Source organism: Podarcis erhardii (assembly GCF_964252035.2).
Source record: "Podarcis erhardii genome assembly, chromosome: 10".
NCBI classification, from domain to species: Eukaryota; Metazoa; Chordata; class Lepidosauria; order Squamata; family Lacertidae; genus Podarcis; species Podarcis erhardii.
In genome coordinates this window covers 43773200-43800313 of record NC_138500.1, presented here as the reverse complement: position 1 = coordinate 43800313, position 27114 = coordinate 43773200, and the positions used below count along the sequence as shown (strand labels likewise).

General features: G+C 39.0%; 1 protein-coding gene across 2 annotated transcripts in view; it reads right to left on the bottom strand.

The window, feature by feature from the left end:
* CAPS2 (calcyphosine 2) overlaps nucleotides 1–27114 on the bottom strand; it is a 36218-nt gene that overhangs the window by 5297 nt on the left and 3807 nt on the right. For both annotated transcript variants that reach the window (XM_081878702.1, XM_081878701.1), the window contains exons 4-18: nucleotides 26062–26107; nucleotides 25441–25566; nucleotides 24051–24083; nucleotides 23577–23765; nucleotides 22777–22899; nucleotides 22160–22227; nucleotides 20515–20634; nucleotides 17852–17926; nucleotides 16432–16527; nucleotides 16242–16335; nucleotides 11525–11643; nucleotides 10108–10184; nucleotides 6720–6874; nucleotides 5130–5249; nucleotides 2439–2535 (exon numbers count right to left, since the gene is read on the bottom strand). In XM_081878702.1, the coding sequence (XP_081734828.1) occupies nucleotides 2439–2535; nucleotides 5130–5249; nucleotides 6720–6874; nucleotides 10108–10184; nucleotides 11525–11643; nucleotides 16242–16335; nucleotides 16432–16527; nucleotides 17852–17926; nucleotides 20515–20634; nucleotides 22160–22227; nucleotides 22777–22899; nucleotides 23577–23765; nucleotides 24051–24083; nucleotides 25441–25566; nucleotides 26062–26107 (1538 nt within the window). The remainder of the gene's footprint in view (nucleotides 1–2438; nucleotides 2536–5129; nucleotides 5250–6719; nucleotides 6875–10107; nucleotides 10185–11524; nucleotides 11644–16241; nucleotides 16336–16431; nucleotides 16528–17851; nucleotides 17927–20514; nucleotides 20635–22159; nucleotides 22228–22776; nucleotides 22900–23576; nucleotides 23766–24050; nucleotides 24084–25440; nucleotides 25567–26061; nucleotides 26108–27114) is intronic.

The window sequence follows — 27114 nt, the reverse complement described above, 5'->3', positions numbered from 1 at the left end:
ATAGCGCATCCGCCATGACGTTGTTGTCTCCCGGGATGTATTCTATCCGGAAGTCGAAATCTGCAAAAAACTCCGCCCAGCGGATGTGTCTCTGGTTCAGGAACCGCGCCGTGCGCCAGTACTCCAGTACCACCTGTCCTCCCAGTAGCTCTCTGCCATCGACCGTGACGATGTTTAGGGGCAACGTGGCTGGTAGGAGCGCTATGCGATGTTGCTTGATGAAATCCACTCCTACAAAGTCTGCATTACTACCACAGTCAATGGTAATAGGGACTTCCAGGGTGAGTCCATTGGGCAGCTGGAGCGATGCGGTGAGTTGCACCACTGGTTTGGGCGGGAGGGGGTCTGTGGGCTGTAAAATCTCTGGGGACTGCTTCACTGACTCGCCTGGCTGGGCCCCAGTGCCTCTGCCTCCAACCAGGCTTCGTCGTTTCCCTGCAGCTGTTCCCCCTGCTGAACTGCTCCCTTTACTGTTGCTGAGGCTGCAGTGTGCCTCTGGAGCCTCTGGGGACACTCTTTGGCCATGTGCTGTGCACTGTCGCAGATATAACACTTCCTGCTCCCTCTAGGAGCCTTCGCCTTGACTGCTCCTGGTGTTTGGGCTCTGGTTGCTGTCTGAGCCCTGGCACCACCTATCTCCATCGGCTCTTCTCCCCCCCCCCCACTGGAGGCGTGGACTGCGCGCGCACTGTCTCTCTGGGTAGGAAGGGAGTTGTTCTGGCTGGTGTGCGTGCCATACGTTCCTCATCCCTGCTCCAAGGGCGTTCTTCCAGGCGCACCCCTATCGCCAGCGCTCTTTGGACGACTTCTGTGGTGCTGTTGGGTCTCTCCCCTCTCGCCAGCTCATCTTTCACGGCCCCATTCAGCCCCTCCCAGAACAGATCCCTGACGGCAGCGGAGTCCTTCTCCCAGCCCAGCACATTTACTAACGCAAAAAAGCGGGAGTGATATTGTCTCACAGTGGCTTTGCCCTGCTTCAGCCCTTGCATTTCCCTCCTGGCCACATCCACATCTACCGTTGATTTAAAACAATCGTCCATAGCCTTGATAAAGGCATTTGAATCTTGGAGGGCGGGATCATTTTCGCGCCATAAATTGCGCAGCCACGATTTAGCTTCCCCATGCAGATGAGTTATTATGAAGCCTACTTTCTCCTCCTCATCTCTAAAGTCTTTCCGAAGCAAATTGAGCGCGAACACTATGTCTGCTCTGAAGTTAGGATACTGCTGCAGGTTCCCGTTGAAGTGGGCTACGATGCTGCCCCCCCTCTTCCCGAGGCCAACTCCCTCCAGTTTGGGTCCTGGCAGCCCCTCTTTGCCCAAACGTTCCCACCTGGTTTGCAGATCCCGGCAGAGCGCTGCTGCTGCTTCCTCTCTCTTTCTGGATGCTGCTATTTCTGCGTGCAGCCTCGTGACTGCTTCTTGCAGTTCTTTCACCTTGTCCTCTGTAGTCATCTTTGCCGATCTTCGTGAGCTCGCAAAACACCAAGTTTTGCCCCTCGCTGCGCCAACTCACGCTGCGATGGTCCAATTTGATTCAGACGGAGCTTACTGTCAGAGCTGCCCGAGGTCCCAGCTCACAAAGGACCAACGCCAGTTCGTTGTTCTATACAAAAGTCTTTATTGAAGTTCAGTTTCGATTTCAAAGCCGCGGCGCGCAGCTCTACGTCTCAAACCCTAGACCACTGAAGCTCCGTCTGAATCTCCTCCCCCCAGACACCAGTTTAAGACTCTAGCCTTGCTCCACCTCTTCCTTTGCTCTTTCCTCCTCTGGGTCCGCCTGTCCGCTGGGGTCTTGCCCTTTCTAGACTCTTCTGACGCTGAGTCCCCTGAGTCTTCCCCCTGCCTCCAGCGGGCTTTAGGACCTGGTTCCCAATCCGGGTTCTCTGCTGTCCCGCGCGCCTGTACATTCGAACTTGGCGCCCGCGCCCAGCCGGCAACCTTCCTCCTGACCGTTACACTGCTCCTGTCACTGCTTCCCCCTTTGGGGCGGCTAGCTGGACCTGACTCCCCCTCCGTTCCCTCACTCTCCAATAGAGGCGTGGTCAGCCCTGACTCATCTTCTCTCCCTGCTGGAGGAGACGCTGGCCCTGATACATGGGACTCTTCCCCCCCACTACACTCTGGTGGGGGAGCTGGTCCTGATCCCCCGCTGCTGCTTTGGGAGTCCCCACTGGCCCCTTGCTTCTGGTGTGTCCCCCCTGGGACCCCCCTTGCCCTGGCCATCGGCGCCCCCCTCTGGGAATCTTCTGATTCGCTGGAGAAGCTCATGGAATCTCTCGGGCCACTGTCATACTCCCCTACGCTGCCCTCAGATTCTTCCCCTTCGCTCTCCATTTCCTCTCTCCCCTGTGCCTCTGCTCCTGAGCCCCTGACAGATAGATAATACGATGTTGATAACAAGACAAATCAACAATTACTTTCTTGTACATTAATTACCTGCGACGACTTGAGGATGTTTTATAGCACAATAACATTTCTTGATATCTGTCATAGGAACACTGCCAGTTTTGTTATAATCCAGCTTCATATAAGCCTGAAACAAAGACAATGGTCAGAAAAGAGCAAGGAAGAGAAACACAAATTATGCTCACATACACCTGGCATCTTGAATGATAAGAATTAATTGGTTGGTTTGACCTTAAAAAGACAGAATGTTCATTTTTTTAAAAAAAAAAAAATCATCTTAGTTGTGAATCTACACTCCCACGTTGGGTATGGAGAAAGATAAAAAATGGAGTAGTAAAGTAAATAGCTGGGTGTGCTTAACTACACACACTTCGCTGGAAGCAAGCATTTAATTTTATTTATTTATTAAAATATTTATATGCCACTTTTTAAAAAATGTATTGAAGTGTCATGCAATTTAAAACAGTAACTTTTGTAACTGGTATCAGGAAAACAGGCTGTTTAATGACTTTTACGTCAAAATATAAATTGTTTTCTCCAATGTTATTCCTACTCAAAGACTAAACCCATTGAAATTAATAGACCTGACTAACTTAAGTACATCAGTTTTATACTGTGAGCGCAACTTACTTGGATCCAAGTCAGGTATTTCATGCCCACAAGTCTGTTTAGGGTGAAGGGTTTTGTTTTGTTTTTTAGATTTTTTTTGGTCAACACTGGCAATTCATTAACACTTTTTTCTGCCTGATGCATAAAGCATTTTCTCACTGACTCACTCATTTTCTCACCAACTGACAAATTTTATTCAAATGACCTAGAAAGAAAATTCCTCTCTCTTTCTGCACATCCGTTGCCAAAGGAAGAAAAAAAGATTGGTACTGTTCAAAACAGGAGTTATATTTTCACAAAGTGAAATGCCTAACGGGTTCAAGGACCATAGGATTAAATACCAGGAATGATACCTTTATTCTAGCATGCAAAACAGACCTGCAGGTGAAAGACTATTTTGCAGTGCATGTCTTTAATCTGTTTTGATATTTGCAGTGCATTATTGTGGCACGCACAGTGTGGCCTTAAGGAGTCACATTTTATGTTATGCATGCAAAAAGTACAAAAGAGAGGAAGAGCAAAGACAGAGAAACAAATTACAAACTGAAATGTTTATAATAAATATTAAGAAGGGTGGTATAGAAATGCTTTAAGCAAATGAAATCATGATTAGTTTTTTAATAATGACACAATCTGGAAATATTTATCAGAAAACTGATATATTTTACAGATGGTAAGAAACAAATTTTAGTAACTTGTCCAGTCTCAATCACCCATCCCTGCCCCCAAAAGGAGTACAGAATAAATTCATATGAGTAAAATTTGTATCAACACTTGCAGAATTCTGGTTGCAGTTTCAAAGGTATTGATTTGTTGTTCCAGAAAAGTCAACGGGGCAAGTCATTTATTATAAAGGCAACAAGAACTGTTAAATGACAAACCAGAGGAAGCAAACTTTTCTTCAAAACATATAGTGATTAATGATCTTAAAGTATATATATTGGATACTAGATAGCATTTAACCATAAAGCATTAAGCAGATCAGTACTTCTTAGTTATCTGTAGATAAACTTGTTGTTGTTTAGTCGTTTAGTCGTGTCCGACTCTTCGTGACCCCATGGACCAGAACACGCCAGGCACTCCTGTCTTCCACTGCCTCCCAGAGTTTCTACAAATTCATGTTGGTAGTTTTGAGAACACTGTCCAACCATCTCGTCCTCTGTTATCCCCTTCTCCTTGTGCCCTCAATCTTTCCCAGCATCAGGGTCTTTTCCAGGGAGTCTTCTCTTCTCATGAGGTGGCCAAAGTATTGGAGCCTCAGCTTCAGGATCTGTCCTTCCAGTGAGCACTCGGGGCTGATTTGCTTCAGGATGGATTGGTTTGATCTTTTTGCAGTCCATGGGAATCTCAAGAGTTTCCTCCAGCACCACAATTCAAAAGCATCAATTCTTCGGTGATCAGCCTTTTTTATGGTCCAGCTCTCACTTCCATACATAACTACTGGGAAAACCACAGCTTTAACTATTCAGACCTTTGTCGCAAGGTGATGTCTCTGCTTTTTAACTGTCTAGGTTTGTCATCGCTTTTCTCCTAAGAAGCAGGCGTCTTTTAATTTCGTGACTGCTGTCACCAACTGCAGTGATCATGGAGCCCAAGAAGGTAAAATCTCTCACTACTTCGATTTCTTCCCTTTTATTTGCCAGGATGTAATGGGACCAGTGGCCGTGATCTTAGTTTTTTTGATGTTGAGCTTCAGACCATATTTTGCACTCTCCTCTTTCACTCTCATTAAGAGGTTCTTTAATTCCTCCTCACTTTCTGCCATCAAAGTTGTGTCATCTGCATATCTGAGGTTGTTGATATTTCTTCCGGCAATCTTAATTCCAGCTAGGGATTCATCCAGCCCAGCCTTTCGCATGATGTATTCTGCATATAAGTTAAATTAGCAGGGAGACAATATATAGCCTTCTCGTACTCCATTCCCAATTTTGAACCAATCAGTTGTTCCATATCCAGTTCTAACTGTTGCTTCTTGTCCCACATAGAGATTTCTCAGGAGACAGATAAGGTGGTCAGGCACTCCCATTTCTTTAAGAACCCCCCATAGTCTGCTGTGATCTACACAGATATGTAGATAAACTACATATATTTATATATTTAAAACCCACTTACTTTTCTCACAAATGCTTTCCTATATTCATTCATTTCACCAAAGATGGCACGAGTAAACTCAGCATAATCAACTTCATCATTTCTGTTGTCATGAAGCATTAACCACAAAGATTCAAACTCCTAAAATTAAAGAATTTTGTGTCAAATAAGTTGCAATTCAGCACATAGCCTAACACTACCACATAACACAACAATGGAAGAGGCCAATTTTTTATTTATTAAACTTCTATCCTACTCCTCATCCCAAAGAAGTACAGGGCAGCAAACAGGTGACAAAACAATAAAAAACATATTTAAAACAATTTCAATATAGATGCAGACTTCAAGATGAAGTGTTTTAATTCTAACATGGCACAGTAGAAGCAAATTGTATTTTCCAAGTAAACTAGATGTAAGGTGCAGACTATTTGTCCTAGGTTATAATAGAAGATATATTTTCACTTTAACATGCATGATGAAAAAGCCCTTTTGGCTACAATTTTGTTAACCTAATGGTATTTAAATTAAATTCTGACCCCAAGTTTGCCATGAGAGCAAGCTAACATAATCTCATGTCAGGAAATAGTAAATGGTATTTCAGGAAGAGATCTCACAACTATTGCCTCTGACATCCCCAGCCACTTTCCTAAAAATAAAATAAAATAGGTCTACGATTAAGTACCACAACTTTTAGATAACGATAATATCCATTTGTAAATCCCATCTGCTTTTAGCGAGTATCTCTACCATGGAAGGTACACTTCAGAATACTATTTTCCCCTTGTCTGGTCTAGTCCAAATTTACAAGTGGCAACTAATGACCTACAGCAATGTTACAGGTATCAGTGACCTGGAGAAATGTAGTTTCCCCACTGTGCTTATGTCTTTCTTAGTATGGCTATCAGGCCCTTGGAAACTAAAATGTTCAAAGTTCCTGGCACCAGAAGCTCTGAAACATGTGTTTTCCTTGGAATCTGGCATCCATATTAATGATGTCAAGCATATTAGTGATGTCCAGGCAACAGTGCTGTTGGGGTGGGAGAGAGAAGAGACCAACCAGTCTCTCTGTCTCCTACAGTAGCAATGAGGGAAGTGGGTGGGAGGGAAATTGTTTCTGACTTGTATTGAGCTAGATAAACTATGAAGTTTGGAATATATCACTACTGACAACCAGCCTGACCTCTCATACTTGCTTGAAACAAGAATTCCAAAAGAACTCAGCCTCCCAGAAGTAAAATTTTGAAAAGGAGAGTGTGTATGTCAGCATAAAAATTGCTGCCCATGTTCCATAAAAATATGTTATCTTGATTCCTAGCAACTTATTTTATACAGAGCTAGAGAAGGCAAGCTTTTATATTTTCCTTTTTCTTTCTAAGTTACCTGTTCTGCTGATGCCAACTCCGTGTTCTCTAAATAAAAATACATTTAACTGTTCTAGACTGGTACAGGGAAGTTGCTTTCTACCCTGGGAAAGAAACAATCCATAGAGGGTTGGTGGCAGCAATTTACCTCTGAGAGATACCCAGAGTAGTTTTTAGATGGAACATACTAGGTTGTTTGGAGATGGGGATCAGCAGATTCCCTCAGAAGAGTGGGTTCATGACAGCATACCTTTTCAGAAATGTCTAAATGAAACACTTTCAGTGCTTGTTTGAAGTCTGCTTTTGTAAGAATTCCATGTTGTTTCTTTTCCAGCTCCCGGAAATACTTTCCTAATCTTGTAATTGTACGAACTCCTCTTTTACTTAGTTTTTCTCTTAGCCTGTCTGGGGAAAAAAATGTAAAAGCAGGGAACATTTTAATATTGTCTATTCTGACTTATAATTATTCTCCAAGGTCTTAGGCAGAGGACTTTGAAAGTCCTGCTACATGAGATATTTTTCACTGGAGTTGCTGCGTATTTAACCCTAGACCTTGTGCATGCAAAAATATTTTCTTCCACTGTGCTAAGAGATAACCTTAAATAAACAAATGTTTTGCTTTGCATCAGTAAATAACTATATTTCTTAGTAACAACCTAAAGTCCATTTCTTCTGGACATGTAATAATGTTAATAAACTATTAACATTATTACATCTCACAGAATAAAAGGACTTTAGGTTGTAACTAAGAATTATAGTTATTCACTGACATAAATGGAATAAAATGGAATAAATATCACCAGAAACATTTTTTTTAAAAATCCAAGAACATGGAGAACATTATGAAATGAAAGTTACATAAGTTAATGTTGTTATGTTATAAAAACTGTTTGAATTGTAAATAGTTTGCTGAATGCGATGGTCAATTTACTTCTAACAGAGGCCTGGCAGATATAATGTATACAAAACCAATAGACATCTATGTTTGTATAGTTACTAAAGAGGTGATTGTGTCTTGTGAAATTTTCCATTATGTCTGCTGGCACCAGAGTCTGCTACATTTACATGGGTCAACAGAATAAAAAAGGCCACGCTGTAACAGACCATTTAATGGACGTTCCATTTGAACTCACTGGTCCTTAATTAAAGGCCAATGGCATGTCAGAGAGACCCTTTTGATTGGTTAAAGGAGTCTGACAGTCTGACAGGAAAGAATAAAAGGGCAGACACAGCACTACTGTGGGAGAGTCTGGAATCAGAGTCTGACAGAAGACAAAAAAGAGAGTATGAAAAGAATGGGAGCTGAAGAAGCCCCTGCTGTCAAGAGGAATCAGCTGGAGGCGTGAGAGGTCCTAGTGGCAGCATGTAGTTGTCCAGGGAGAAGCAGCCAGGCCACCATGGCTGAAATTCTTAGAAAGTCTGCAGAGAAAGAAAGAGTAAAACAGCAGTGCTCTAAAATAACAGTACCCAGATTTGTCAGCTGTTGACAAGTGTCCGTGTTGGATACACTGGGTTTCCACAGCTTCACTTGTATATACAGAGGTTTAGCTATCAACGCCTTTAAAAACTGAATGCCACCCATTCAGTCAGAATGCTTTCAAAATCTTCTAAGAGCATGTACTGTAAGGTTAGGCATGAGAAGGGACAGCACCACTAGATGAACTTTAAACTAAGATTGTTGGTTTATTCAAGGGATGCTATTTACAGAAAGGGATACACTGGGGTCTTAAAGGCATTTGTTAACAGTTTCTGAAGACTCAAGAGATGCCGTTGTTGACAACAACCTCCAAGCGCCTTTCACTGGAGACAAAATTCCTTAAGATTCCACCCCAATCAAATACGCACAAAACCCAGTCCAGGTATTGGGGACAATCTGCATCTACAACCAAAAGCTCCTCTAGTTGTACAATCAACTAGCAATTTACGCACAATTAACTTGTGCAAATTCATCTTTATGTGCTTGGCTGAAAAGAAATTAAAGGGTATGGACATCTGGGTGGAGAAAAATGTTGGCAATCATACCCACCATTGCACTCACCTTGGGAGAGTGTTTGGCGGTGCAGAGAGAGGGTGTTTTGACTAAACATGAATTTGGCTTTATGCACCAACCCCAGAACATAACCCCAGCACAAGTTGAGAGTCGGTTGTATTTCTAGGTGTTTGGACAGTTTGGCCAACTTTACAAATTCACCTGTGCAATCTTCCTCTGGCAAAATCTATATACAGGACAGCATCTTAGAACAAGTCAGCACCTGGCTTACTATTGCTGATCTTTATTGGACAAGCATAACACACTTGAGTATTACATTATGAGCTTCAGTTTCCTCCCTGTTATTTATTGTCTGGTCTTATACCTCACACTGCCCTCATCAAATCACTATCGCCCCACTCCTCAACTGTCAAAACCTAGTTAACACCCATATGAATGGAACCTCAATCATTCTGCTGTCACCTAGATCAATCAGACTGGATTTACCTGATCCTGGACCCACTTAATAAAATCTTGGAAGCAATAGGTCTCTTATCTCCTCTGCCAGAATCTGTCACCAAGATCTACTGTTACATAGGCTTACAACATCGTAACAGTACAAGGCCTCAAATCAGTTACAAACTATTTTCATTTCAAAACATGAACATAAACAAACATATATACAGCTTTTCTCCACAGTGCTCAAGACACAGTGATTCCTGACCAGGTTGAATCCTTTATAAAGCCCATGAGGAAAAGAACCTTGACCAAAGAGAAGACTTCAGGCGAAGTCCTCTGTAAAGCCTGAGTTAGCTAGAGAGAAAAGAAGTTAAGGGTAATTGGCTACTGGCTTAGAATACAGAAGAGTACCAGGACAAGAAAAGAGATACCTCTTTAAAGCTAATATCTTTTAAATCTAGCATCTGACCTACAAATAATCTGGTTATATAATACTATAAACAAGTTTTAGTAAGTAATTGCTTGACTTTTAAAATTAAGTCTCCGGCCTTTTCATCCCATGACTAAATCAAGTATTGTGTGTTATATGAATAGGAACTTTTAAATAATTTAATAGTGGCAGCCAGTGCTTTTATTTTTTTTCAAGGGGTACTCAAGGGCACGAAATACCAGCACCTCTCTTGTTGTTGTTAAAAAGTGTGGCACTTACTATAACAACTTCATGGTGAGTACCGGCACATTTTCCTAGAAAAAAATCAGTGGTGGCAGCATAAATAAAAGGGATAAGATAGGCAGGTACATTCAGTTTATATGTAAAAGCAGTAGCGATTCTAGCTGGCATTCTGCTCTTAATTGCTGTTTCCACTTTAGTTGGGTGGGGGAGTATGTATCCTTTATGTTATTGCAGGATGAGCACTAAGTCAACAACTTTTTGATATATTTTAATTTGGAATTATATGCTTTTTGAAAGAAATTGTAAGTTGCTATAAGACAAGTTTTTTTGTAGCAAGCAGCAAATAAATATTAATAATCAGGGCTTTTTCTGTGAAAGCACTCACTGGTACAAAGTACCAGCACCTCCTTTTTTACTGGAAAACATAATAATAGTAATAATAGTAAAAAAGGTAGGATTTTACGCCTAGGTATTTTAATATAGTTAAAAAACAAAAGCCATCCTTCCATGAAGGCACATGGTATGGGATATACAAACCTTGAACATTCCGTAAAATAATATTGTCTTCACCTTCTTGTTTGATAGCATGTTCCTCATTTTCCACATCAAACTTCCTATAATATATTAATTCATTAGAACCATGCTACACATAACAGAAGTTAACTTTCATAGATCTACTCAAATTATCACCTACAAGTATGCTAGGAAAAGGCAGTTATTTGTAATTTATAAAATGCTTTATAGTAACTGATCAAAATTCAGTATTTTTTGAAACCAATTTATTTAAATGTCATAAAGCACCCTTTCTTAGGTTGGCAAACCAGCCAAAGCTAGTATAAGTGCTCTTAAGTTACCTACACAACCTGGTCAACCAGAGCTTGATTCTTCAGAGGGAGTTCAACCCAATTCAAAATAAGTTCCATATTTCCACCCAGTTTAGAAGATTATCCAGCCACCATCCATCTTGTCATTTTAGCATCTTTACAATCCTTGCTTCTAATTACTATCTCTCTTCTAATTTGTCTTGCAAAAGAGTTCTTTCCCTCACTCACCTCCAAAAAATCCCACTATGATTTTACTGATTATCTCTAAACCTTAGGCCTGCTATGCTATCAGGGAAGTCCTAGAAGTACAGATCAAGGATTACAGGAATGCAAGTGGCATTTGTGGCAGCAGAAACCCTGGGTGGATCTACATTCGTGGTTTATAACATTAATAATGTGTTATTAAAATGTGACACCAGAGGGCACTGCAGAGCAACGAGCCACCAGCCATAGGGAAACAGTATGTTAAAGGTAAGGTGATGTTTTATAACAATGTATCTAATATTGTTACAATAACGTTTAAAAGATCAATGTAGATCCAGCCCCTAATATTTTCTCCGTTCTTGTTCTGTTCCCTACTTCAGGGTTCCCTTTATCTTCAACAGAATAACTGCTGATTAATTCCCACCTTTTGAGGATATAACACATTGCTTCTTTTTTTTACAGAAAGTGTTTTGTTTTATAAAATGGATATGCTACAGCTGCAGTTTGAAGAGAAATTTGTGCTGTTTCTTTTCTCTTGCAGGGTCCAAGCAGTTAAAGGAGGGAAATAGCCAGAGGAGAAAGTATTAAGGAGCCCCTCACCACCCACAACACTAGATTCCCCCTTCAGATAAAATTTCACAGTTGCATTTTCTGAAAGAAAACATAATAATGTATTCATGTAATATAGTGCTGCCTGTATGTTTCCTCCATTTATCTGGAGCTTCATAAAGGGAAGGATTATGACCCTCCCACTTCCCCATCTTAGTAATTTCAGCTTCACAGTATCTGTCTAATCAGATATAACACTTATGCCCATCAAGATCCAGCAAAAACCCCAAATCTCCCAAGTCAACATAAACCTTTATTTGTGAACATATTTTCAAGACAAGAAAAAAAATCTGACCCGTTAGACTAAATTCACTTACTTTAGAAAAGCTCTAGCAGTTTCATCAATATTTGTGACACGGATTGTAAATACTGGTTTCTGTTTCATACTTTCTGGAAGGGCAGGGTGTTGCACACTCAAAAAAGTTAGGTCTGCTCCCTGTCAGCAATAAAAGTGATTTACAATATTCCATAAAATATAACTCACTCATCACTACTATCTTCATAAAAATGAACAATTTCACATATGTTTGTCTTATGCAAGCACAGATACCATTTGGTTCCTATACTCAATCTTATTCTTTCTTCTAAGCAGTTTATCTAATGTTCTCTAGCAATACTAGCAACAATAACTACTATTCAATTAGAACTCTCAATCCTCAGCTGTCCTTGCTCATTCTGCCAACCAGCCACCCACAAGCTCCATTCCACCCAAATACCTTGTCTATTCCCACAATGCCCCAAGTGCCTGCAGTAAGTTAGCTCTATTTCCTAACAATACCCTCATTTAGTAACATGATTTTATCTGCTCCCTGCTTTTGTTGATTGCTCCCATTGTCATAGAACCTCTCTACTTGCATAGCCTGGAAAAGTTCTAGTCACTAGAACAATTACAAGTACAGTGACATGAACAAATGCATTCAAAGTGGTGCACTCAATTAAAGACATGTCTAGTTATGGGAATTGGATTGGGGAAGAGAAAAGCAGTATTTAGTGATTCATAGCAATATGAATTAAGAGTGTTCACTAATTCAAGGTGATGTGCCCCCCATGATGTGACACCTTTAACAATGACTAGTTACGAAGAATCTATCTACACTTAAGAGCTTCAATTGTTTAAAGCAAAAAACTAAGGTATTGGAGAAAAATTTGACAGTTTCAGAGTCAGAAAGGTTCCAGAAGGAGACAGAGTTAAACGTGGTTAAAAAAGCAAAATATCTAGGGATGAACATAACAGCAAAAAATCTGAGCTTATTCAAGGACAATTATGAAAAGTGCTGGTCAGAAATTAAGAGAGATTTAGAAAGTTGGTTAAGACTGAAACTTTCCTTGTTGGGCCGAATTGCTGCTATAAAAATGAATGTATTGCCAAGGATGCTGTTTCTTTTTCAGACTTTACAGATTGTGGATAAAATGGAGTGTTTCGGGAGGTGGCAAAGAGATATCTCTAAATTTGTCTGGCAGGGCAAAAAGCCCAGAATTAAGTTTAAAATATTAACTGATGCTAAAGAAAGAGGGGGGTTTGCCCTGCCAGACTTAAGGTTGTATTATGAATCAGCAGCTTTTTGCTGGCTGAAAGACTGGCTGCTTCTTGAAAACACTGATGTGTTAGACTTGGAAGGATTTAACAATGCTTTTGGATGGCATGCATATCTGTGGTATGACAAGGTTAAGATTCACAAGAATTTCAAGAACCATATTGTAAGGAAAGCAGTGTTTAATGTCTGGACAAAATATAAAGACTTATTAGAAAACAAGACCCCAAGGTGGCTATCACCCATGGAAGCTAAAGCTGTGAAAAGACCCAATATGGAGGTCAAATGGCCGAAATACTGGGAAATATTAGAAAGAGATGGAGACAATTGGAGATTGCAGAGTTTGGAGAAACTAAAAGACAAAGTGCGAGATTGGTTACATTATGCTCAGATTAAAGAGGCTTTTAAATTGGATAAAAAGTTAGGATTCCAGGTGGAAAAATCGAAACTGGAAACAGAACTGTTAGAACCTAAGACTAAGGTACTTTCAAGAATGTATAACTTGTTGCTGAGGTGGAATACACAGGATGAAACGGTTAAATCAACTATGATAAAGTGGGCACAGGACATTGGGTATAATATCATGTTTGCTGACTGGGAAAAGTTATGGACCACCGGTATGAAGTTTACGGCATGTAATGCCTTGAAAGAAAACATTATGAAAATGATATACAGGTGGTACATGACCCCAGTCAAGCTAGCAAAAATATATCACCTGTCAGACAATAAGTGTTGGAAATGTAAGGAAACTGAAGGAACGTTCTTTCACCTCTGGTGGACTTGCCCTAGGGTTAAGGCCTTCTGGGAAATGATATATAACGAGCTGAAAAAGGTATTTAAGTATACCTTCCCTAAGAAACCAGAGGCCTTCCTTTTGGGCATTGTTGGCCAGAGGGTGTTAAAGAATGATCGAACATTTTTTATGTATGCAACAACAGCAGCAAGGATACTTGTTGCTAAATATTGGAAAACTCAAGATTTGCCCACGTTGGAAGAATGGCAGATGCAACTGATGGACTACATGGAGCTAGCAGAAATGACTGGCAGAATCCGAGACCTGGGAGAGGAAGCAGTGGAAGAGGATTGGAAGAAATTCAAGGACTACCTACAAAAACACTGTAAATTATACGAGTGCTAAGAAGGATGAGGGATCTGAAAATAACAAGGCACCATAAAATTTGGTGAAAAGATTATGAGAATGAGTGAATTTTATGAGAAAAATAAATTTTGAATAAATATTATGGTAAAATTAGATATTTAAAATCTAGATAAAAATATTCAAAGTTAGGGACAAAATATTGGAAATGTGTACAATAAGAATGGAAATAAGGTGATAAATTGCTGGTTAAAGTTTTATAAATTTGGAAAGTAGGAGCGAGAGACGTGAGGAAGTCCAAAAATGAAGAAAAGTTGGTTATTACACGATGCCAAATTTTATGTTTGTTTTTCTTTTTTGTTTGTTTTTTGCTTATGCTGTCTTTTCTTTCTATTGTATTAAAAAAAACTCTTAATAAAAATTTATTTTTAAAAAAAGAGCTTCAATTGTTTATTTCCAAAATGTAATACTACAGAAGTCTCTTTCAATACATGTACTGAGGAACAGAGGAGCAGCTAACAAAACTATCCTAACTGCTGTGATAGCCCAATGACCATGGAGGAAATACAGAGGAGCTTGCAATACCCTATTATCCAGCTACAAACTTGTTACTAGAGACTCAATTGTGGCAGAATCAAAGACTGCTCCAAATAATATGCGTCACGGATTCTCAAAAGCCCAAGTTTGCTTTATCCCTCTGTTCACAGAATGATTGCAAAAACCTCACAATAGGAGTATTCTCTTTGTATTAACTGCCCAGTATAATTTGGCACCTCTTCAAATTAATTTACACATTTAGTTCACACCCAAGGTTCTGGACCATATAATAAAAAGTGAACACAATTCTTCTGTCACCTATTATTCAGCAATTAGTTGTTTTCCTTGAATGCTAAAAAGAATAGCAACATCTAAAACAATACACCTAAAAATGACAGCTGTGGTGTCTTTAAAATTTTGCAGTAAATCCTTTTAGATTCTAATAAATTATGATCAATTTGCAAAAAACATGCCATTGCATTTTGCAGTTAGTCAATAAAAGGAAATGCCCATTAAACAAAGCTGTTGTAATTTGATTATAAAAGTTAGCAATTAATAACCCCTTCCTGACTGCTACTGATTGCCCTCTTGTGGGAAAAGTAAGACATGCAGCCTTATTCCACTAATACAGTGCTATTGACAATTGATATACTGTATTCAACAGAACAATTCATAAAACCAAGATTTAGGCACAGAATGCAAATCCACTGACATGTGACAGGTGGAGGGTCACACTCCCAAGTCCGCACTCTGGAAAGTGCCTACAAAAATGCCTTTGTTAAAACTATCTATATTACTAATGAGGGAAGGAAAAGCTTTACCTTTCTTGTATGATGAACAGACACTGCACCACTTTTCCCCAGTCGAGTCCCTTATGGTAGTGTGGTGTTCCTGAGAAGGGACACTCATACTTTGCTCCAGACTGCCGTGCATAACCAGTCCTGTTCCCCAACACTGCTTCGTGATCATTCTCCCCACACCAGATGCTCACAACACTTTTTCCTTCCTCACTAGCCCTCCATTCCTTCTCTTCCTCTCCCTAGTCTAACAGTTCAAACAGTTACTTTCCCAATATTCTGATTCCTTTAGCAGCAGTTGCCAAGCTGGCCCAGGCTACTGCAGTATCCCCCATTTCTCACATTAGTACTTATTCCTGTTTTTCCTAGGCAACTGGCCTTATGAAATATATTAAAACCAAAATAGGAACATTAAACTAAAATCTCATCACAAAACTACACAAATATACATATATCATCTGCCACATTACATACCCTCCAGTTTTCTTTAGTCAATCTTCAGGTGCTTCTCCTGATTAAGTAGATTTTTACCGCTTAGTAGAATTTTTACCGCTTACTTACACTTTTGCACTGAGGTTTTATGGAAGCCCCCACTTCCACCCATGAATTCAACAACAGACGTCAGATTATTCAGTTTGCAAATGTATGTCTCCTTTCCATAATACTCCCAGATTAACATTCTTCAAACCATCTTTGTAGTAACACAGCTTTGTTCCAACTTAGAGAAAGTTGGAAAGTGCCGCTATCTTCCAACCTCTGAGCCCAATCTTGCAAAACTTCCTGTGGTACACATTCAGTCTTTCTCCAACCTGTCAAAACACCTCCCTGCAAATTTGGCAGATCCCATTGTGCCCACTAAATAACAGACACACACCCCGATGCCGCCCCAATTTTGAGATGTTGTTCCTGGATCATTTTTCCTTAGCCACAGAAATCAAGATAACTTAATTTGTCTAGTTTAGTACTGAGGAACTAGAGTAAAATATTATAGAAAGATCAAATCACCACACCTAACAAATGCAGATCCACAAGCCCTTAGGTAAGCATTGTCACAGAGGTTCACCATACTTACAACATAGACATCACTTAGACAGTATTGCTTTCCTTTTCTCTGTCCACGCTGATGAGTATAAACTCCCTTCTGAATGAAAGGTAGAGCATTTGTTCTGTGCAAAATTAAAAAGCAAAACCAAACCTTTAAGTTCATTTCCTGAGCAGTAATGATTTGATAAAATTCTGAAGTTATTCCTTGTTCTACGTACCTATTTTTACCAAATTGCCGATATTCATATACAGTTAGAGATTTGTCATATGCAAAGAAAAATCCAATCAGTTCTCGACAAGCATCGCGACCATTTCTATAATGGTAACAGAAGCTATCGTAAGTTTTTTTAAAAAAATAGTGGAAACCCTATCAACCGAACAGACAAGAACTTGGCACGTTAGGTACATCAACATCTACCATAAGAATAATTTTCTAGATACAAAGTAAATGAACAAATGAATTACTTCCTATGCTTGCAGGCAAATCCCTACCTCTTACCTCCTCTAAGCAAATGGAAGAGTTTTGTCAACAATTTGGGGCTACATTCACAAAACTCTTATTTATGAATGGAGCTTTTCAATCCATTAAAATGTCCATACAGCAGCCCCCTGTTTTGCTCATGCAATATTAGACTAAAGCCACAGTACACAGGTTGTGCAATATTTCACACGTAGCTTTTTAGTTTATTATCCTGTCCTTCCTTCGAACTGCAGCTCAGGGTGGTTAACAACCAACAGATAGACAATCATACAAAGTAACACATAAGTCATCAGCAACAATTCAACAGTGAATAACCTCAATAAAAGAGCATCTAAAGATAATTACCCCATTACGCCAACACCCGGGCAGTGTGATATATATATATAGCCTCCTTGCAAAAAATAGTATTCCGTGCCTCCTCTCCTCTATCTACCACTGCCCAGATGTATATTGTCTCAAGTAAACAATTGAAACCTTACAAAGCACAATACTTAATATGTCAAACAATAATTTTTAACCAATCAGTAATGGTCTAGCTAGCTAGCTTGATCCTCAGACAATAACAAAGCAGTAAAATAAAAACTAATAAAAACCACAAAAGACAGTATCATACCTGACCCTCTTCTCTTTCCTTCAATAGCAGCAGCAGTTTGATTTTACACAGAGAGTGCGCGCAAAGGAGCTAAACTATCACCATTTCCACAGTGGCTTATGGTGACTCCAATCTTACCCACTGTATCTCAGTGATCAGATAATCTTCCAGTGACACCAAGGGCTGCCCTTCCTTCCAACCCTCCCAGCTCTTATACAGAAGGATTCCTCTTTAAGTGAATGTATTTTTATTTATTTTTTATTTTTTCTCTGTTGTTGTTGTATTCTTTTTTTTTTTTTGTATTTTGTATTATTTTCTTTTTTCTTTTTCTAACTCTTAAACTCTGAATAAATATTATATATAAAAATATATATATGTACAGAAGGATTCCTCACCTAGTCTGCCACCCTGGGTTGCCTTTCTTCCAAGACTTCCTCAGGGAAAAACATGCAATATTATTTCATTATCTTATTAGAAACTATTGGAGTAAGATATAGACATGAAAGTAGCATCCTCAGTTAAAACATACTTGACCTACAAAATACTTAAAAAGTTTTAGACATACCTTGATAATATTCTACCATCAAAGCGTAATTTGTTGGAAAGCACATTTTCAGTTAATGCTGACCTAGTCCTTATTCTGTAAAAATAATTCACAGTATTAGTTAAGATCTGCAGAAGCAAAAATAAACATTCTTCATGCAAGCTACTTTTGAACCTAAAAATGCTCATGAATTGCGAGGAGAACAAATCATGAAAGCAGTGGGCAAAGTCAACATGTGAATTCCAATTGCTAATAAACCAACAACAAATACAACAGGAAATATGTTCTCACTATTTATGCTATCAGCCACATTCCTTTTTCACAGCTCTGTAGTGGAGATCAACACTGTGAAGAAATTCCTTAATGATCTAAACTGCCCACTTCAGCTCAGCGTTACAATGATGTAGGTAACACTATTTATTTATCAAAATATTTATATCCCATTGTTCTGCAAAACACTTGAGGCAGCTTACAATTACGTAAATGGAAACTATGTAATAAATAAAAAAATCAATTGTAACATTGATTGATGTTCAACCAAGTCATACACAGGGTAGGCCCAATGAGTAGAGAGTGGAGTTGCACTGCTGGCCCTGGCATCAGGCACACAGCTGGGTCACCCCAGGTGTTCAAGAGTTGGCATGGATGTCTGCACTAAAAAAAGCCTAGGGATGAATAGCTGATGCTCGTGCACAGGCTTCCATGCATTAGGCTTCCACATGGTTAGTAACCCCTATGTGTGAGCACACATACAGTCTTCTTAAGTGCAGATAGGGCCCACAGTCACTGGCAGAGGAAGGAGGGTGCGGGGGGGTGCGGTCCGTCCCAGGTGTCATCCCTGAGGGGGGTGACATCGCCACACTGCCACCCCCCAGGACACTTACCCCGCCCCTGTGCATGGCTAGCCCCTCCCCCATGCGGCTAGCCCGACCCCCGGGTGCACAGCATGTACACCACTCCAGGCGTTGGAGCAGCTAGCTCGACCTCTGCCCAATGCATGTAAGAAACTGGTCTTTCCATGATGCCTCCATGAGATTTACACATGAAAGGGGCTACAATTTCCATTTTATCTAGATTATTGACATAAGGTAAGACACACTAAGCACTAGATAGGACAACTCTGGGGATGTTACCAAACTGGCTGTCGGCTATGAAACTGTAGTAAAATGTTATTATGCACCCTTCACTCTAAGGTCCCAGTATGATTTTTATATGAAACACAATTTAAAACAGTTTTTAAAAACTTAAATAATACAATTAAAAATAAGGTGGGTCCTAAAAATATATATCTCATTTGCCAACGGGCAGGTCAAAGAGGCACATCTTCAGCATTCATCAAGGACTGTATAATGAGGTTGCCAGATGCGCCTCTGTGGAGCAGGAGTTCCACACAATTTAGGGACTGCCATAGAGCATGCCCTCTCCTGGGCTGCTACTCCTGAGCTTCTGAACAACCAAGAGGGCCCCCTCTGCTGATCTTAGCACCCTAGAGGGTCTGTAGGGAAAGAGGTGGTCTTTCAGATATTTGGGGGCTAAGTGATTTATGGCTTTAAACACTAAAGTGAACACCTTGAATTGGACCTGCAGGTAAACTGGCAACTAATGCAGATATTTTAAAACAGGAGTTATATGTGATCCAAAGGGAACCACAGTTAGTAATCTTACTACTGTATACAGCTCTTGTTTATTCAAAGGCCAGAACAGAACTGAACTGAGGAGCTCAGTCAGCCTGCTTATATAGAGCTCCAGAACAATGTAACTGTAGCAACTTTCTAAAACTATCCAATCACTGAACGTCACTTTCAATCCTTTATTTGCATACAAACTATCCAATCACTGAACGTCACTTTCAATCCTTTATTTGCATAACTGTCTACAGTATCCCCCTGCTGGCCCAGCGTGAGAACTTCAATACATAACAGCAATAATCCCAGGAAAGACCCAGGGAAGAACAGTTGCCACATGAGGTCCAACTGGCTGTACTCCAATTCAACAGCTTTGTTTACTAGAATGAAATCAACCAGAATACTGCTGTCTGGTTGGACACCTAATAATGAACAATATGTTTATGTTCATTAATTTCAATGGGTCTAGTCTTTGGAAAATTTAGTTGAATATCACCCTTAGTCTCAATCTGTAGTAAAGATTGTTGGATTGGTCCCATTAAAATATATGGGCATATAATATGTTCCTGTCAAAATATATTGATGAAATCTTTTAGGGTCCTGTCTCCAAAGCAGAGTTTTTGTAAGGAGCATAGTACAACTGATCAGTGATCTGTTTTGAATAATCTTATTTAAAAGTGTAATTAGAAATGATCATCCAAGGGTGTATATTGCATTTGTTAATCTTTCATCTGCTTAATTCCATTTGTGGAAAAAAGCTAGCTGTTACTTTGTTACAAAAAATAACTCATGTTTCTTATATCTGGGCTCTTTCAGATTTAATGATCCAGTTAAAACATCACAATAAGCCACAGTTTGTCTTAAACCATAACTGAATTGTGAATATGAAAAAAACACAAAATATTTATTTCAAAGACAAAACAGGTCTGAGTGATTGCCTCTCTTTTAGATGAAACAAAGAAACGTAGATACACTGTCTTAGATCAACCAAAGCTTCATCTTGAAATAATATTAAGGCTATATTCAGTAAGACAAGCAAACACAACAGCATATACTTACCTTGTTTCATGTAATGTTCTTTTTCGAAAGCGCAGAGGTGCTGTCCTTAATCCTGGAAGCATAAGATCCTTCTCATAAGTATCAGCATTCCCATTTTGTTCTGGATCACTTATCACAGCTCTAACAAACAAACAAACAAAAACCCAAAAACCCCACATGATTTCATGGAACTAGTTTTATAGAATTAAAATATAAAGTCAAATTCTTACACTGGAACTAGCTACTACATAGAAGACATCAAGAGACAGCCGCAGAATCTATGCATTCAAATTTATGCATACAATTTTAAAATAATGAATGTTTTATCTAAATCTCACAGTATAACTAAGTTAGCAATGCTTTCACCATTTAACCCTATTCACAACAAAAGATTTGGTCACAATTCTGTCGCAGAGGCAGGATGCACTGGAAACAAGCACAGGGACTGATGAGCGGAGGGGGAAGTGGGAGAGAAAAAGGACAGGCACACCTGGTGTATTCTACCTCCTCCCTAAACTCTTTCTCCCATCCGTCTTGCCGCTCAGCTCACAGTGCCTCACAACATGATTCTCTTCGGTGTTCTTTTAAATACATGCAACTCCCCATTTACACAAGGGCTATGTTCTGAGGCACCTTGTGTTTAAGTGAAATCACGTATATTGGGAACACCATTGCAAAACCCCCTAAACCTCTGGCAACCCTTGAAAAACACCAAAAATCCACCAAACTCCACCACAATTGTTCCCTCCAAACATCCTTGCTTAAACTCCAACTCTTCACAGGCCTCAAAGGATTCTGGGATTTCACTTGCAAAGCTTCATGGGATTGCTAGACACTATTTTCACACCATTTTTGCCATTTACACACTCTTTTAAGGCTGGTTTTGCACTGTTTTGTGCCACTTACGGGTTTGTAGAAATGTGTGTGTGTGGTTGCACATGCCTAGAATATGTGTAAATGGGGAGTTGCCTGTCCTCCTTCCCTAACACCAGGAATAGGAATACTGTAGCTCCATGTGCAGGCCTGAAATGATGGATGTGAACAAGAAAGGAGTATTCTGTCAGCCACAAAGACGAAAGGTAAGGCGGAAGTCCTATCTTGTTCCACATTAGACCTTGCTTGCCAGATTCTTTTATATTTGTTCTACATCCTGTTCAGAGGTACTAGATAATGACCATTACATATTTACAAAATCAGTTTCAATAGATCTTATGCACAAATCAGTATACCTAAGATAATAATTTTATGGCGTAATCTTATATTTACTCGGCAGTATGCCAGTGAACATAAGGAGACCTTCTAAGTATGCATGCTTAATAAGGGTAGGTTAAGTTTATCATTATCAATATCTTTTTTGTTTTCATGTTTTATGATGCAAATTACTATGTGGATATAGGATAGTTGGGTTATAGAATCAATAATAAACAGTGACATAATCCAATTGAATTTAGAAATTTCGGCTGCAATCCTGATCCCATTTAGTTGGGAATAACTTCAATGAACTCAATACGACTTAATTCACAGTAGACATGGTTAGCATTGGAACCTTAGGCACTTTGAATTAATTTGCATCCATTTTTCTGGAAAAAATACATATATACATTGTATTTATTATCTTTTATATACATCAACATTTATATATCAACATTTGTATTTATTATCTTACCTAGATAACTGATCTATCATTACTTGTTCCACTACAGTTTGTTTTTTTCTTTCTGCTGCTACATCCTCCTGCAAGCAAACATTAAAGAGAAAAATATATAATTACAGCAGTTAAGAAAATATTGTTAAAATGTTAGGATCATTTGGATCTCTTAAAAATTAACAGTGGATTAGGGTTGTAAAACTGGGACACACATAAAATGTCACCCACTAAAAAGCTTACACAGATTATTCATAAACTCAGTTATGGTTATTAGAGACACATTTTTATTCAACTAGATAAGAAAAGATAATTTGAGTGTCTGTCATATGTGCAAATTTCATTCTAACAGAAAGAAAAACTGTTTCCATTACTTCTGCTTCCATTCAGAGCATCACAGCATAATAGACTAGTTGAAGCTGTGTGACTACAGTGATATGAATTAATTTTAATATGTTTTATATGCTGCTCAGAAATGAAACACAGTCAATCATATGAATCTTGGATCCTATGTCAGTGAGATAAAGCTAAACCCAAGGTTTTGAGTAGTAGGAAAGCCTCCTTATTTAAAAATGCTTGGAACAGAAACTAGTATATACAGAATTTTATAACAAGTTAACATTTCCCAGAAGACTTACAGCTTCCAATTTTCTTATGCTGTGCTGTATTGTGTAGGGTTTGCTTGTATAGCATTGCTGCAGAAGGGCCTTTTCATCAAAAACTGTCATCTCATCATATGTTTTGTTTTCAGGCTGTAAATCCTATGTGGGAATAAAACATGTTATCTAGATATTATCACTGATAATCAGTGGCCAAGACTAGCACTCTTGTTGCATTTGATTTGTGTTCCTCACCATTCAGAATGTGCAAGAAACATTTGTAGGTTCTAACCTATGCTAGTGTCCTGCACATAACTCTATTTTTTTAACTTCCCAGAATTATGAGCTGGTTTAAACTTGCACTGTTCACCTATATATATACTGATAAATTGAAATGGTGTAGATTTTGAGCACCTGGTGATCCACCTATGAGAACTTATTTCTGCAGTGCTAATTCTGTTCTCTGAATCAAGGCAGTACAGTGGTGCCTCGCAAGACAAAATTAATTCGTTCCGCGAGTTGCTTTGTCTTGCGATTTTTTCGTCTTGCGGAGCGCGGATTCCCCGGGTATTAACGGCTTTAAGAAAAAGGAAGCAAACACGCAAGACGTTTTCATCTTGCGAAGCAAGCCCATAGGGAAATTCGTCTTGCGAAGCACCTCGAAAAATGGAAAACCCTTTCGTCTAGCAAGTTTTTCGTCTTGCGAGGCATTCATCTTGCGGGGCACCACTGTATGAATCCTGCATGCATAAATTCTATATACCCTCAATGGTCTGAGCACAGTACTTTCACATAAAGGTTAGTAGAGTTCCCAGTGTCAAATGAAGTATGAATGTTACCTTTTCCTCAGCTATTCTTTCTGGAGGTTTGTGTTGTTGGTTATCCTTTGCTTTTTTTTCTGCAACTCTTTGAGAATACTGTTTATATCCCTCTTTCATTTCTGCTTCATACTGCTGATACTTGAGTTTGTATTTATCTGTTGGGGGTGGCAGATTTTCTGGTACTGTCTTTTGCTCCCACAAAGAAAGCTGAAAATGAATCATTGGGAGCAGTCAAAACAGCAACTGCAATTGTGAAAGTTTAATAGCGAACACTTTGTTTTTTAAAAGTTGCCAAAAACTATCATGGTACAATTGTAAAATGAAAGTCGATTTATTTGTCAATAGGGCAGTTTATTATTGTACCAATTAACTACACAATCTGGATGCTTTATTTTTCTATTATTGGACCGAAGCAGAAATATTAATGATTTCATTATTATTTTGAAACACACACAGAAAGTTTTGTTTAATATGTTTCTTTAACTATATTACCTCAGCTTTCTCCAGCTCTGTTTTTCTTGCTGTCTGGGTAAGAGAAAGAGCAGAAACATAAGTGAAATATTTTTTTAAAAGATTTATAGTTAATCAATATAATTCAAACAGAAATTAATTTCAGATATGACTTTAGGGGGAAATTAAATGAGTTATAAATATTTAAGTGCACCCCAATGCTTAATCAGAAGTTGCCTCTAATGAACTCTGTAAGTCTTACTCCCATCTACACCAACACTCCTTATACAGAACCCAGAGCCACACATGCATATTCTATACTTTGGTGTTATCAGACAGGACATGCATGAAAGGGTCTACTACAGACCCTTAATCATGGCCATTCAGTTGAATGTTCCACTGAAACAACTGACTACCATAATTAGTAATGTCATGCAAATGGCCGTTGCAGCTACATGAATGAATAAGACTCTTTTCCTCTATAAATGGGTATGGTAGAGCCATACTGAATACAATCATGACCAGTGTATTTAGGGTGGTGATGCATGTTAAACAGTGAATAAGATCACAGCATAAAAATGTAATATGTATTTAAAAGTAGAAGTCAAACAGTTACCCTTTTACACTTTTCCAGCACATTTTACGTGCTATAAAATATTTAATTTCTTTTGACAAATATGGGCATTTGCTAAAGTACAAATATCATTTTTCCAAAATTAGGGCATTGAAATATATCCTATCAATACCCTAAAAATAAACATTATTTCATCAAAATGTTAGACACCAGCAAGGGTGTACTGTACCTAATGACCAGAGTAATCCTACTGGGGCGGGAAGAGAGGAGGGTCCATGATAAACGAACTGCCGCATCCAATCCATCCTGAGCTTGCACCAGTTGGGACAGAAGCTGGGTAGGAGCAGCTCTTTTCCTGGTAATTCTGGTGCTTTTCCACCCCTCCAATTTCCCTCCCATTGGTTCCCATGGAAGGGCAATTCACTAAAGCAGCTTCAGGACTGGCATAGTTTTATTTCTGGTTTGGGGGTTTAACAAGAGAAAAATTTGGATCATGGGGATTCAATGCCTCCCTCTGTCTGCTCTGGCACTCCCTGCTGCAGCACTCACCTATCCAATGCATCTCTGAATTCAGTTACGGTACGTTGGCCCTCATTCAGTCCACCACTTGGTCATGCACCGCTTATGAATGATCATGCCATGGATGAGTGATGTTTTATTATGGACTGGCATGGCATTCACCAGAAGCAGCAGGTGAGTAGGACCACATAGCCACCCTAGCCTTGCTGGATGAGAAGAGCAGGCTTTGCTTATACTTTATGTTCTTCCTTCCAAGATAGTACACCCCACTCCTTGTGCCTCATCTCCTATAACCCTGAAGATGATATAGCTTGAAAATATTCCTGTTAACAAACTAACCTGTTGAATATCATAATGTTGTGCATAAGGGCTCTGTAATGGAGTACCCCAGCTGATATTCGAAGATGAAAGTAGTAGACCAGTATGAGGCTGTCCACCACAGTATGGAGTGTAGGGATCACCATCCTAAAATAAAAGGACTTTTTAAATGGCAAAGTGTTGTGCTTTGTTAAACTGTTGCAAAATATCAATTGCCCAAGAATTCAGGAAGCAAATTCATAAAATTTATGGACACTGGAACTACACAAGAATGAGCTATCTGACCACATTAGTCAGCCACAAGTATCATGTGTGTTGTGGCAAGAGTTTTATAAGACACAAGTAACAATACGAATTTCAGAGAAAAGTGTTGTTTTTTACATAAACCTAATCCAAATAATGCCAATTAGGAGCTGCAAAACAGTTTTCTATCCTGAAATATCACACACAGCTGCATATCCCGCCCAACTTATTAAAACAACGTTCTAATGAATTCAGAAAATTAGTTAGATGACTGGTAAGTGACAACTAGGGCAGCATATTCAAGTTCTATGAGATCTAGATATTATTTTGTTTTTTACTTCCAGCAACTGCCACATCTAAAAGTTGGTTAATTTTCTGAAATTAATAGATAATTGTTACCTCATCCTCTGAATCTCCCAGCTTTCCCAGATCAAGGCATGGAACTCTGTAGAAAATCAGAAATTAGAAAATGTAGCAAGCTTTAAAAACTTCCTTTGGTTTTCAGATGCCACAATATGTTTTCCTTTCAAGAAGTTTCATTGATTTCTAAAGGGGTCTAATTAAAAAGTTCCAACTCTCCTTTTCCTTATGGAATCAGGTAAAAGAAGAAAATAAAGAAAATAAATGCACTTCAGACTATTTCCATCCCCATTTGCAAAGGACCCTTGAAGTTCTGTGAGGAAGTTCTGGAAGGCAATTTGTTATTACCATCTCATAAAGCTTGAGCCAGTGAAGATTAATTCATTTTCACTCTCCACTCAGATAAGTAGCAATTCAACATTGCATTTCTATTACCTTTCTTAATAAATTTATTGTAATTATTTCTCTTATAACCATCCAGTAATCAAGTGAGATATTAATCGTTGTGAAAGTGGGTAATGCATTTGTGAATATTTATGATTTAGAAAGAGGCATTCGGTCTGCTATTAATATTTAGCATCTGAGACCACTCTAGTTCTCAGTGAAATAATTGAAATGTTCAAATGTGTAAAGATTTGCAAGAAAACAGTGCTCAGCAAGGCTCCACTGCCACTAAATGTTATCTATAATAACACTTCTACTTACTTCACCCAGTATACATAGATGCATGCTCAGCAGCAATCCCTATCTTTCTGCCTTCATAGTCCTCCTAAATCCTCTCTAGCTCACAAAGTCTTGATGTCCCCAAACATTCCTTTCACATCAGTCAGCTAGTTTTTCTCCTTTGTCTACGTCTTTCATTCCTGAACCCAACAGCCCTCTGTACCTAGATAACTTTATTCCCTATGTAAAAATTAATTTTCAAGTATACAAAACTTGTTTAAAAAGCACATGAAACTCTGGAATAATTGTAGTAAAAAGAATGATACATTTCTCTCTACATAGTTTTCTTCAACGTATGAACTTGTTCATTGAGAAATACGTGAAAGCAAAGTAACATATAAAAATAAGAACACGGACCCTATAGATGCA